At 36.6% G+C, this 14,625-nt stretch overlaps 1 protein-coding gene across 3 annotated transcripts in view; it reads right to left on the bottom strand.

Annotated features, from left to right (window-relative positions):
- Nucleotides 1-949: 949 nt before the first annotated feature.
- The window catches only part of MYO16 (myosin XVI), a 357,379-nt gene continuing 343,703 nt past the window's right edge, over nucleotides 950-14,625 (bottom strand). For all 3 annotated transcript variants that reach the window (XM_063149977.1, XM_063149978.1, XM_063149976.1), the window contains exon 35: nucleotides 950-5,795. In XM_063149977.1, coding sequence (XP_063006047.1) covers nucleotides 5,562-5,795 — 234 coding nt within the window. In that variant the 3' untranslated portion in view covers nucleotides 950-5,561. The remainder of the gene's footprint in view (nucleotides 5,796-14,625) is intronic.

The raw sequence follows: 14,625 nt of genomic DNA on the forward strand, positions 1-14,625 counted from the left end.
ATAAACACTAATTTGACAGCTCTGGTTGTTTCATTGCCACAACTCTCTAAGCTAGTGGTATGGCTAAGTTAGTCATACTTGGACAGTGGGAAAGTTGCATTCCAATGCTCATTTTTGGAAACATGGAAGTAATTTATATTAAGCTGTAATTAGAGAGAGTCTGCAACACATTTCTCCCCTTTCTCTGAGAGTATATGACAGATTCAGCACTTTTCTTTCTGTACTCTAATGAGTATCAGGAGACAGGTGACTACACATCCAGGTAGACAGAAGGGGCTAGAGCCCAAATAAAACACAGTGAGGGCACAAGCATTAGCTAATAACTATCACATGAACATTGCTATGGCAGCAACATACCCATGCTTGTCAAATTTTCCCTGTTGGTACTTCAAAAGACATCAGCAATTCTCCTGCACTTCACAACAATTATCCATTAGTGTGTTTTTTTGAGAGAAGAGTGGATTTATGAAAATTTAGGTTTGTGAAGAGTTGAAATTATGTGTAAATTCAGACTGGATCCAAGACATAATTTCAGCTAGAAAAGGTGAAAAACATGTTGAAATACTGAAGTATTCTATTTCAGTTTTTTAAAATATTTTTTTCAAAATAGAATCATAAAGGTTATGCTGTAATTTCATTTAATATTTTCTTTTTTATCATAGAAGTCTGATTAAAAATTAGGCTAAACATATATGAGAACTAAACCAAGTTAATTAAGGTCGAAATAAATATGTCTAATTAATTCAAGAGGAGGTTGTTTTGTTTAGTGTAATAAATCAAAAGTCCTCAAAAAGTCAAGTCATGACTTGACTGAACTTTTCTATGACACTTCACAGCAAAATGCATGATTTGACCAGATCCAGCATACATTCATGGGTTGGTGACAAGGCCAAACCACAGTGAGGAGAACAGACAGTCTTTGCTAATGATCTAATTCTCACAGCCACAGTATAAGCCAGCACTGAGATTTATTTATTTCTTCTTAAAAGGAAAGTCCTGAGTATACAGAGAACAGCAGAACTGGAGGAAAAGCATTTTCTTCTATTTTGTTCAGCTATTGTCAAATAGTTATGCTCAGGTGGTGTTTTCTTTTTAAAAATTATATATTTAAATCACAAAGCCATGAAATGTTTAACACCATTCTGGAAAACTGATTTGTACAGAGTTTAGTTACATTTATTATTTAACAAGTGAATGGCAAAACTTACTTAAAGTTTCTCCGAGCATTTCAGATATTAGCAGGCTTTATAGAGATAAGAATAACAGGATTACTAGGGATGCTAATACTATACAGCAGAATTAAAAGCTACATCTAATATGGCTATTACTATCACTTTAGAACTATCCTACAATCTATTATGCTTTCTTAGCAAGTTAATGAAATTCTTTGTCCCACACACAAAGGATCTGCAGTATAATAAAGTTATTAATGAAAGTAATTAAACCTGTTAGAATAAAAAAGGATCACTGGAAAAAAATAAAAAGGTAAATGCAATTCACTTACTCAACAATCATACTATTGGTTTGTAAACAATGCAAATTTTTAAAAGGCTTATCACTTCATGCTGTACACAGATCATTTGAAAAATATCGGTGCATGTATTTCTTTGAACATCTAAATCAGTTTTTAAAAACATGGTTTTGCTTAAAAACTGCAGCAGAAATGTAACTACAGCAACTAAAAAAACACCAAGTGCTATTTCAGAAGTAACAAGTAAGGTATACAAGCTTTAAGAAATTTCTCCTACCAATAGACGTTGTTTTCCTTTTATTGTGGCTTAATATGGTTCATAATTTCCTTGGCTTTAAGACCAATGACTTTTTAAAGTGTAAAATGTATCTGATTATTCTTACCTTATGCTGAAGGATAGATTGATTTGTTAGGCATTTCGGTTTTTTCACATATTAAAAATTAAGCAATAAGGCACAATGTGGAGGAGTGATTATCTGATGATAATCCCAGCATCCTGAAATTGCTTTATTGCAAATACAAATATATTTTAGATTTTTCACTGGATATTAAGGACATTAGCATGCCCATAGAGTTTAATCTTCCCCTTCAGAATATTAAATTCATAAGGCTTTTTGTATTTCTAAGCTATTTTTAATGCGCAAGACAGGACTTCATATACTCAAGAAATACTGTAATTGGCTGGTGCACACTCCACTGGGGAGATAAATTTACAAGCACTGTACAGTTCTGCTAAAACTACTTCTCAACCTTTCAAAATGTCAATAGTATATTTTCCCAGCCCTGTAAACACATTTTGATACACAATATAAACTTTAATGGTAGTTTCAAGACATCTCTGGGGGTATGGTTATTTAAGCAATAAGACACAGTGGGGTGTGAATTATGGTATAATAATTCCCTACCAACTGCATTGTTAGGCTCAAGGCCAAAGGCCAAGAGACCAATGAACACACTAGGTGTGAATTATGACTTCATAAGTCACACTCTAGAGTGTTTTACTGACATTAGAGAAATATTTAAAACATGTTTTAGAGCAAGTACTTTACTCCTATAGTACTGTACATTAATGGAATATCATGAAAAAATCTTTCCAAGTAAAAAGTTAGCCATTATGTAACCTGGAATTAAAAAAATTTAAAAAATTGAAACAAATAAAAAAAAAAATTTTCTACGTTTGTCTGTGCACTGTGGTGATATGCTTTAAAGGACAACCCCAGAAAAGATATCTTACCCAAGTTTGCAAAAAATAGCATGAAGGCCTTCTGCACAGGGGATCATAATCTGCTTTGCTTATTGTCTGTAGAATCAGACTGCCAGAATCAGGGATGTACTGGCTTCTCCCATGTAATTATGTGCTGAAACTGCTAGAAAATCTACACACCTCTTTTTCCATGCTTGTCCATACCACTGTAATAGGGCACAATGTGGACTTTGAACAAGAAGCAAAAAAGTTCCATAAGACCTCATTTGAACTCCTGCAGTTGAGTTCCTGAGGCTGCTCACAGTTCTAACACAACTTTTAGCAAGGACTGCAAGTAGGATAATGTATATTTATACTGTTTCCCATTTTAAACTCCCTTTGACAAATGCCTTTTCTCCCCTCTGGGTACTCCTGCGTTCCAAGTGCAGCAATGACAACGGTGTCATCCAGAGATCCACAAGCTCACCTTACAAACAGCTCAGTGACTTGGGAGCAAGCTCACTGCAGCAGCAGGGATTTTGGCATCATCTAACCTGGCTCCTCAGTCAGTTTTACAGCTTGTCTTAAACTTCCAGGCTGCTGTGGATTGATTGCTACCAGTGGCTGAGCCAGCTAGGGAGCATTAGGGTTAGCAATGGGATAGAGTTTATGGGAGGGCTGCTTGCCAGGCCCATTTGGGGAGTGATAAGCCTCAGGGCATGTCTGAACGTCTCAGGGCACTGAGGTGCTCAGCGCTGCGAGGCTGCCTGGGGAGAGGCTCTTGTGGCTATGGATAGGGATGCTGTGCCATGTCGGGATAACAACCTGCATCCTGGAGGCAAAATAGCTGCCAGGTCAGGTTAATTAGCTCCTCTGCATCCAGTTCTGGAGCTGTTGCATTTTGCAGTCACACTCTCTGTGTGTCCCTGGTTATCTGAGCAAAACCCAGAAACCTCAGTTCTTCAAGGCACAGTCTCATTGTGACATACTTTAGTAGCAGGTGAGAGGGTGAGAGTTGTTTTCTGCATAACCTCTCTCACAGGGGTTACCTGCCCCTCCTGTATAAAGGCATTGTCTGTGGCCATTTACATCAGTCAAAGGTAAGGTTTGGACTACAGAGTTCCTCATTCTCCATGAAATAGAAATGGATAATCTTACACAGAGGACTTCTCTGAAGCTAACAGTGGTAACAAGGTAGAATTCTGAGCTAACTTGGTGTCTTCCCTCTGTTGTCCACTCAAAATGTCTGTTTTAATCTCCAGCAAGAGAAGGTGCTTAATTCTGCTACATGGGAACAATTTGAGTTTTGCTGCTTCCTTGTATAAACAATCAAAGAAGCATGTGGTTGCTTTTTACTATTCAGCCTGATTGAAATTTTGTCAAACATGATGGAAAAACCTACACCTCTATGGATTTTTTCCTTTTCCCACAACTTCCAACAAGAATGAGTTGGAATGAGCACCTTTTTAGACCTAGCTTATATTTGAAAATATTTGTTTTATATCCACTTGCAAAACTGGTAACACTTTTTCCTCCATCTCAAAAGGAATGGGACAAGCAACCAAGAAAAGAGTTCCACACTGGCTCTACATACTCCAAGAACTTAAGTAGCCCAGAAAAGTACCTTTAAATATAAATAAATTACACCTTTTAGTGGCAAAACAGTATTTGAAAGACTGCTAGGTAATAACTGACAAGTTCCCAGCAGCATGTTTTCCATAAATTAACATTACTGCTCAGAACTCATCTACACTAACTAGAATGCTGCAATTTCTGAAACCATTTCATTACATGAAATTTGAGGTATAAATGCATCACTGTGCTACCATAATAAGGACAGTGCTACCATAATAAGGACATAATACTTTGATATACCCATCTCTGCAAAGCCTTCTGGCCTGTAACAGTAAATCACAGACCTATTTTCATACCTCATTACCACTATGTATCTTTCCACTGACACCTGACCTTATGCATAATCAGTTATGAATTTCAAACCACACTTATAATCTAAATGAATGCCTCATTATTTTACATAACCCAGAATGGAATAAGATTTGAGATGTAATTTCAAATTCACAGTTCACACATTCAGAAATGCAGGTCCATCAAAAAGAAGTAATGGTCTCTAATTCATGACTGTGAACAGCACCAAATCACTCCTGCACATAGGAGCTTTGCAAGAATTTAAGGATTGGATTTTAGAAAGGATATTGCCAGTTCTGAAAAAAATAACACAGTGTTGATACTGTTTGGTATGTTGTTAAAGATAATCTATAAAAGAAAAATGCAAGTATTGAATTTATTACCTGTATTTTGAAGAAAGAACGACAGCACCAATTGCATGAAGTTATAAAACACCAGAAAAAAACATGTAAATAATCTCCATGAAACACAGACATCTACAAAGAAATATATATATATATGTATACATGTAAGATAATAAACCCATTCATTAGGGAACAAGAAACATATTTTTGTACTGTATAAAACAGCTGTACAGTGTGCACACAGACTTTCCTGATCTCTCCAAAATGTCTGTCAGTCACTTCTCCCCATCATCATTTGCTTAACATATTTTCTTCATTGTCCATGGGAGAACTCCAAGTGACTGTTTTTTACTTTTAAGATAGTGCAGTTTGTCTCCATACATATATACACATGCATACATATATATACTTGCTGGTGCACACATATATGTATACATGTATATATATGAAAAGAACAAACACACACATGTACACACACACACACGACAGATCTAAACAACTCCTCCAGCCTGTGCTATTGAATTAGTGCTTGTAAAAAATCCCTGCACGTTTTGTGAAGGGAAGGAAACGTGCTGATTGTGCAGATTGAAGTCATTAGATGGTTCCATTCCTAACAGTCTGCAAACACACATCTGACTCATATGGTGGTGTCCCATATGCCTGAAGAGAGTCTGTTGCAGGAGGTATCTTCTACCTTCTTCAGCAGCGTCGGCTTCTTACAAGGGGGTGGAGGTGGGGCTGAGATTCTCTGCTCAGTATTGTGCAATATCTGCTGCCAGTCTTCTCTCTCTTCACACAGCTTTCTCCTCCAATCTAGAAGCTCTTGTAGAGCCACGCTCTCATTTTCGGAAAGTCTAAGCTGATGAATTACCTGTGAGAAGAAAATAATAATAACAGTAACAATAATAATAAAAGTCGATAAGGAAAACAGATCAAGTAAGCCTATGAATAATTTGAAGCAAACTTGTCCTCCAAAAAGGTTTTAAATTTTTACACTGAAAATAAAGAACATTAGTGATTTAGAATTACTTTATTGCAATCTCATGGCTGAAAATCACAGAGTCTGAAGTCACAATGTCTGAAGTTGTATGAAGCAACTGCCAAAAATGAAATGAACAGAAAAAACTTCCCTGTTTCATCAAGAGTACATGAACACAATTCTTTAAAACACAAAAAGCAGACTGCCTACAGCTGCTGCAGGAGTTGCAAGATTTTTCCTCTAAATGTAAATACCCAAATAGCCATAACCAAGAAACAATAACCTTTGTTGCATATTAGAATCAGTAAAGCTACTTGTCTGAGGCAGGTGCTATCCTCAGCACCAGGGGCCAGTCCCTGTATACATGAAAAACTTTAACTGTAGTTTCAGTTGGCCTGAATCTACTTATAAATTCATTCTGAAGTAGTCACAGTTCTGTACTGGATTCATAATCCACTTAGAAGAAAATGTTCCCTTCCATTTAACTCTTCTATTGCAGTGATTATTTATTTTGTTCAAGTCAGTTTGAAGCCCTCATGGCAGCAAAAGTCCATGAAGCAATGAAGTCCATCTCACCATCCTTTAAGACTTACACGACACCTATGTAGTATAGCAGCCCCTAGAGCAAGGATTGAGATCTATTGCATTGGGAGCATTCTGCAGCAGCAAAGGCTTAACTGGAAAATACGAAACAAGTCCATCATAACATCTAATAGTCCACAAGCCTTATCCTGTTACCTTCTTTCTTATGAGCCCCAGAGGAGCATCTGTAAGAGGCACCCGTGGCATGACTAAAATGCCCACATTTCACCTCATACAATGGGCTCACACTGAGGCTGCATTTCTACTTGTCATAATGAGGGATGGCTGCATGCTGGTCATGAGAAAGGAAATTATGTGCAGTGCTCGTGAGACACCCCCCACAGGATTAGTTCCAGTTGCAAGGAAAGCTGAGTGACACAAAGGGCATTCTTGTCACTGATAGACAATGAGGCTCCTGGGGCAGAAGAACTACCTGTGGCCTCTTCCTGCGGCTCCTGCTCTTGCCTCATGGAATGGCAAGTGGCTGGGTACAGAGTTTTACACTGCTATTTCAAATGTGTCCTGTGCAATTCAGATCTTTCAGATGCACGTGGTGTCAGAGAAGGAATGAGTCCTTACATGGATGTGCCTGAATATGTACAGGGAATTTGCTTAATTTCTGGTAGGTAGATACTTCAAAGAGAAATGCATTAACATATAGTATACCTGTCTTAATAACAGGTATAATAAAAACAGTTTAAAATTCAGAATTTTTTTCTAAGGATGAAAAAATGAAAATGTTTGAAAGACTTAAAGTGTATCTCAATTGCATATCACTATAAAATTAAAAACCCTCTTTGCACAAAATGCAACAGGGCATCTCAGCAACTCAGATAAAAATTAAATGTTTCCCATATATTGCTAGAGGGACATCAGAGACAAAACATACTACCTTTTATTTTTTTTTCAGCAGTATATAGAAGATTACAAGACAAAAGTTTGCACTTGGAAATAACTTATCAAGAAAGGCTGGGTGTCTTTATCCTATAGAACAGTTGGGTAGTTTTGAGTCACCATGGCTTACTCAGTTCTGGCCATTTTCTGTATTTTTTTGTGGATTTAAACTATGAGCATAATCCCTTTTAGAACATACATAGATTGGAATACAGTCTTCCCAATTTGGACGCCTTATTTGTCCCAAATTTTTAGACATTTCATGAATCTGCACTAGAGATGCTTCTTAGAGAGGTGCTGGAACACACAAGAACCAAGTTTTGTTAGACTGTCATTGCAAGAGTTTAATATAAAGGAGTTTCAGAGATAATTAGTCAAAGACATGCCTGAACAATGGAGGATACATATAATTATAAAAAATAGATATTTTGAAACTGTGTAATTGGATGTGCTCTGGTGACAAACATTTGAAAGCATGACTAATGAAGTCTGGAAGAATTTTCAGATTGAGACATGGACAGAGTATTTGACAAGAGACAGTGCTAGTGCCATTCCAAGGAACCCAAAGGCACATAGGTGCAGGTGAGCAGTGAGTACATTTTGCCTGGGCATGGAATTGACAAATGTATCCTACTTATACCTTATAGGCATTGAAGAAGCTTTATTATACTGGCCCTGCTCATGCAAGCTGTAAATTAATATTAGCTTATCAGTTAGAGCTCATTTTCCAGTGTATAGTGGAAAAAAGTTGGTCCAGTTCACAAATAAGTGTACATATTTTATCTCATTTTCTACAACAAGGCTGGAAAAATATATTAAACATTTATTCACAGTGAAACTGATCTGGTAAATAAACTGGAAAACAGCCTGGATGAAAGACATGACATGAAACTGCAGTCAAAATGAAATGGGAGAAAATGCATGAAAAGTGGCAGAGCTCTAAATGAACCAATTAATTTAATTAGATCTATTTGAATAACATGATATCTTTTCTCTTTTCCATTTATGATTAGACCCATGACAAGCTAAATATCTACTATACATATTCATTATAGAAAAGGTTGGCTGAATAATTTTACATGAAGCACAAGGTAAAACAGCAAGCTATGTGTCTTCAGTATTATTCCATAACCTGAGCAGGTATTTTGTGAAAGGTGAATGATTTGTGTAGGAATTAATTATTTTAAGAGTACAGATATTTTAATGGACACTCAACAAATAACTTCCACCACCTGTTTTAGCAACTGTAGACCGGGACTTTTGTACTGAAAGCCAAAGGTCAGTCAGACATGGTAAACAGCATTTGGGTTAGACCCACAAAACATACATTGGCATTAACAGCTCTGCCATTGGGTGGAAACACCATCCCTGCGTTTAGTATCCAGAGTTCTTTATGAGGAAACAAGAAAAGCTAAAGTGTCTAAATCACACACAAAAGAAGAACTTTTCAGTGGAGTTACCACAGCTATAAATTGGAAACTGCAATGGATTGAAGGATTTACACTAGATCCATATTTTTCACTGCAAAATATGGCAAGATGGACAAAATAAATTTGTAATGAGCAGGCCAAGGAGGAGCTTTCAGGATTAATTCTTTCCACTTCACAGCCCAAACTCTCAGGCTGTAAAATCAAATTCTCTCTTACTGGCATCAGGGATTTTGGTTGGCGAATGAACACCAAGACTCAGTTCCATCACAAGATGTATGGAAGAAGTTTCATCATTCTTTAGAAGTTAGAGCATATTGGAAAATGAGAAGATATGGATTCAGCTTCTCTGTGTCAGTCCTAGGTGGGATGAAAATAATTTTCCTCTTTGCTTTGGGAGCTAGAAGAGAGCTGATAGCACTCCAGGGTTTTGGCTGCTGCTGAGCAGCACTGGCACAGCCTCAGTGCTGTCTCCAACATTTCCACCTGACCAGTAGCCTGGGGGTGGGCAACATTTTGGGAGGGGACACAAGTAGGCCATATAACCAAAGGGATATTCCATACAATATGAGATCTGCATACCTGAAAGAAAAAGGATGGGCAAGGGGGAACATTAATTATTTACAAAGTTTGTTTTCCAGAACAACCTCCACATATGCAGAAACCCTACTTCTCAGGAAGTAGCCAGACATTGCTTGCTGATCAGAAGCAGAGAATAAAAACTTTCCGTTTTCTTTTCTTTTTACTTTGCTGCTTGCACATGCACAACCTTCACTTTTGTTTTAGTAAACTGCCTGTATCTTGACCCATGAATTTTTTCATCCTGTTTTTTCCCCCTGTGCTGTTGCAGGTGGGCGATAGAGCAGCTTGGTGGGTACTTGGTGTTCAAGACACCACAGTTCTCTCAGGTTAAGGAAGAGACCAAGTTCCCACATGGTGCAATACAAGGGGTGGACTCTGAGTGCAGAGCAGAAGGACTCTGATTCCTGTGCTCTGTGCAGTCAGATTAGTGTGCTAAAGTAAATCCTTCCGAGAGAGTCCTTTGTGGTTCTAATGCGCAAAAAAACCATTGGAGACAAAGCACTTTGGTGACATGCTGGCAGTCATGTAAGTCTTAGAGCACAATTTTGCCTATACACATTTGAGTATTGCATAGCCATTGGAGAATGAGGCTCTGAGCTGCCTTTTGGATTTAGGCTTGTAAGTTCTGCCTAGATTTCACTTTGCAGCCTAAAGAAGACATACTGGATTTCAACTTTGTCTTAGAATCAAGATGAGTTGCTATAAGGTAAGTCAATAAATTATTTTAATGACAGTCTATTTCATATGCAAGTTAAAAATTCAGCAAGTTTTTAATTATAGAAAGTAAAAGGTTTCATATTTTAAATAATTTGTGACAAAAAAGTATGCCATATAAAGTGATTAACTGGCACATTTAAAATTAACTTTGAGTTATGTAGAGATTTTGCTCTAGAATTTCAAGAAATTCATTCTGCATTAAAAGATCAAACACTGTAACTTTATAGAGGATGTTTTGTAACATTCAGAAGCAGAGAACTTACATTCTCTGTGTGTCAAATGCAACAGTCTTAATCATCAGCCTATGACTAAAGGCCTCATTACACAGTCTGACAAACAGAGATTTATTATTGGTAGATTCTTTTCAGTATTGTACCTCAGTTTGCTCCCTCACTGATGAAATGTAGAGTTTATCTTTCAAAAAATATGTGTATAGTACTCCAGAAAATTTTTCATTTGTGAGTGCATTGTTTTTACTAATATCCACCAGAAATGAAGTATTTAATTACATATGCTAATTACGTATTATTTAAAACATACAAATAATTTTCTGTGTGAAAAATGTAGCACTTCATGTTTTATTACTAAACTACCAGAACTACCAACTAAAACCAGTTGCTTCCTTAAGTTCTAGTAAGGTTCCTGCTTATAGACATATAAGCACAACAGAGAATTACACAGCAATGTAAGGACCTGCACATTTGCATTTTGTGGCTGGTTCATATATTTTACTTGGAGAAATAATGTCAGTTGTTTTCTTCAATAGATTTGTCAATGTTGGTGCTTTGAAGTAAATGCTGTCAGTAAATGCTCACAGTTAATTATTACATCATTAATTTTTCTCTTCCATTAGTGAAATTGAGTTCCCATCACAAAGTCCATGGGAAGACTGAATTCAGGAGAGCAATGATTTTATCTTTTTAAACTTTTATCAGGATCTAAACTGAATTATGCAATAAATGTATATTTTTGATGATAAAATTATCATAACAATTTTAGAAACTGCCTTGACAAAACCCCTGTTTACAATCTCTTTCAGTTTGTAGCCTGCCTAAATATGAAAACCAAATAAATTTCAGCCATGAAGTGAAGCACAGTCAACCTTATTACAGTCCTCAAAAGCAGTTCACAGACCCCACTAGATCTTCTGTGGATCCCCAGTTTTAAAGACAATAATGATAAGGACCTATTGTTTCAAAATTAAACACCATTTCATTCAGTAATTCAGAAAATAATTCTTAATGCATGCAATTATTAGCAAGAGCAACATATTTTGATTCAACTTGTATGCAACTCACACAAAAATGTTTCTAACTCATTTTATTTGCTTTATTTATTTTTTTTTTTAAATCTGACAAGCCCCTACACTGACTCTTTCCAAACATGCATGTCACAACTTTATTTCCAAACTACAGAACAGGCACACTGCAACCTCTCCAAAAATCCTAACCCTTCAGGTACCAACAGATATATTTGGGGTTTTCTTTTATGTTAAGAAAAGAGCAGAAAGCAGGAAAGGGTTGCTTTTCCACCGACTACTGAATCAAGAAAAATTAAAAATTTGATAGTCTACATGTTTTTTATCAATAAAATACTCATTTAAATATATAAGGGGAAAGCACACAGTAAGCTAAAGGTGTGTTAAGAAGCCTAGGTAAGCGTTCAACATAAATCAAATCAATATGTAAATTTCTTTTTGATTGGAAACCCTACATTGATCATGAATGACCCCAGCACGGAGCAGAGAGCAGCTATGATAAATGAGCTTACATGCTTCAATGTTCCAATTAAAATCCTCAAATAGAAACATAACACTGGGATCCAAACTGATTCATGTGATTGTCATGTGAGTGCTGGGATAGCAGACCCACTGACTGTAATACCTTAATATGCGATATACAAAAATAAAGTGATTTTAGTTAATTTTTTTTTTAACTGCTGATGGCATTTCTTTGTGTTGAAGCAACTTTACAATGTCCAAAAAACAAATGGATGAATGGATTTCAAATGGATTCATTGGAAAAGAAAAAATGGCAAAGAAGACAGGTACTCTGGTGCAAATCTAGAATTTCTCTGGAGGAGGTATGCCAGCAAAGCATTAGTGTAACTGAAAATGCAATGCATTTGCTTTTTTCTAAACATGAAAATACTTTTTTCTCTCTCAGTTAAAATTTCTAATTAAATCAAAAGAATGAACTTCTTTTAGAAGAAATGTTGCTATATAGATGACATACCAAAGGAAGTAATAACTTGGCTGACCTATAAAAAATTTGGGATAATCTTAAAAGGAACTTTGTACTTAAAATGAAATTTAGAAGGAACAACATTTACTAACAAAAATGCATTGTCATGTGATTCAGGCAGAAATGTCTTCTCTTCTGAAGAAATTTATGGCTATCTCTTGGATAGTTTTTTCAAGGGCAAGATTCAATTTTCTTCCGAACATCAGCTGTGGAATGATGCTGGAAACGGGATGGTCTCATGTCAGAGATCATGCAGACACAGGTGTCTTTATCTTTGATTGCCCAGTCCAGCCTCTGCTGTCACATGGCACTTGGAAAGCTCTCAAACCTCATCCTAAAAAATTAAATCCACTATTTGCCTTTGTTTCACTTTCTGATGGGATTTTCCAGAAGAATTAATGCAAGAAAAATGTACTAAGGATAATTATCTACTAAATGAACTCTGCTTCCTCACAGACCACTGAAAACTGAGAGATCACTCTTGCAAAAGGGACATCTCGTATCTCTGACTACCCTGGGTAGCAGAGGCTTCTTGTTTTTATGAGAAAGAGAATCTTGGGCTACACACACCTATGCTGTGCCTCAGGCAGGATATTTTACATTCCTCATCTAACTGCAATTCTATTTTGGGTGGAAGTTGTTTGATTTTCTTGCCATACTGTTGTGGTTTCCCGTAGGGGTTTTTTGTTTGTTTTGGGTTTTGTTTGTTTTTGTTGTTTTATTTGTTTGCTTATTTGGTTTTTGTTTTAGTTTTTGTTTTATTTGAGGACGAGAGATGGTTGTTTGGTTTGGGGTGATTTTTATAATTAATATTATTTTTTGAAATAATAGATTTTAGTTACAAAACAGGACCTGTCTTCCAGAATTTTGTACCTTTTAGTGTAGTAGTTATATCAATATTATTAAAATGTATCAATAGTTGTATCACAGTATTTCCAATAAATTTTGTTAGTCATCTTCCTTACAGACTGGAAGTATCTCAGCAATCAAACAAAGACAACATATCTTTGTGAAAAAAAATAAGCACACAAATCTTGAGTACAACTGTAATTTGCAATCTGGTAGAAAATATTAGTACAAGGTAGGCAATGTTCAATAATATATGACAGTAACATCAGGCACACCGATTACCATAGCTGGGAGTAGAGTTGGAAAAGTCTATACATTCAAAACAGGAGTGTACTTTCTTTATTTGGATCTTGTGGCTTTCAATTTTTCTTTTTTTTTTTGGCTGAGTGTTTTTCAACTCTAGATTTCAGATGTCAACAAAAAGGTGACACATTCCCAGAGTGACTAAAGCATCAACCATCAATAAATATTGAATTTGTTTTTTTTTTTTTTCTTTAAGGCAATATTTATCTCCAGATAAACAAATTATGCAATGCTCTCTAAAACCTTCAAGACATCCTCCCAATTTGCCTCTAATGCTTGAGAAAAGAATATGTTCAAACAGAAACTGTCTTTCTCAATATGAGTTCTGAAAACAAATCATTTATCACAGAGGTTTTTTTGGAACAGCTCACCTAACAATGCTAATACTGCTTTGCACCTAATCTAACAAAAAATATATGACAAACTAAGTCATGTTGCTACTTAATTAATCTCTGCCTTTTCATGACATTAATGGAGATATTTTATTTGCCTATATACAGACTATGTTTGCCACAAAGCTTTCAAAGCAATTACAAAATCAATCAACTTATATTTGCTGTAGTTGGTTATCATCCTTTGTTGTATAAAAACACTGCACTTATGGTCAAACAATGTTAGAAGAAAACATCATTTAATTTACGGTCTGTTAGCAATCCAAATCTCTGCTATCTGCATGCAGCAGCGTGTGACAGCAGGAGAATGAAGGGCAGAGGAACCCATTTATTCCCTCTCACACCCAGCACTCCTAAGTGCAAAGTGCAGTCACTGTCCACAGTGGGGTGGTGGACCCCACTGCCCTTGAGCTCAAACTGGAAGCAGCCTTTTAGGGGGAGCCACTGGCCAAGAGGGATAATTACACCCTCTAGCCAAACACCAGAGCTCAGGGAGGCCATGGGGATGCTCAGGAGGCTTTGTTCCCTTCTCTTCTACAATCTCATTTACCAGGGCAAATGCAGTGAGGATGAAGCCCTGGAGACAGGAAAGGGGCCTGGAGTGTGTAGGGAACTGGCTGTGACATGCACTGGTTCAAAGAGGAGGATCTGTGCTCTCTCCTGTGGAGGTCACAGCAGTCAGATCTGGGATATAGCTGCTTAGCAGAGGGGCATCAGCCCTCCCAGAGCCCTT

The sequence above is a fragment of the Melospiza melodia genome, chromosome 2 (genome assembly GCF_035770615.1).
Source record: "Melospiza melodia melodia isolate bMelMel2 chromosome 2, bMelMel2.pri, whole genome shotgun sequence".
Lineage (NCBI taxonomy): Eukaryota > Metazoa > Chordata > Aves > Passeriformes > Passerellidae > Melospiza > Melospiza melodia.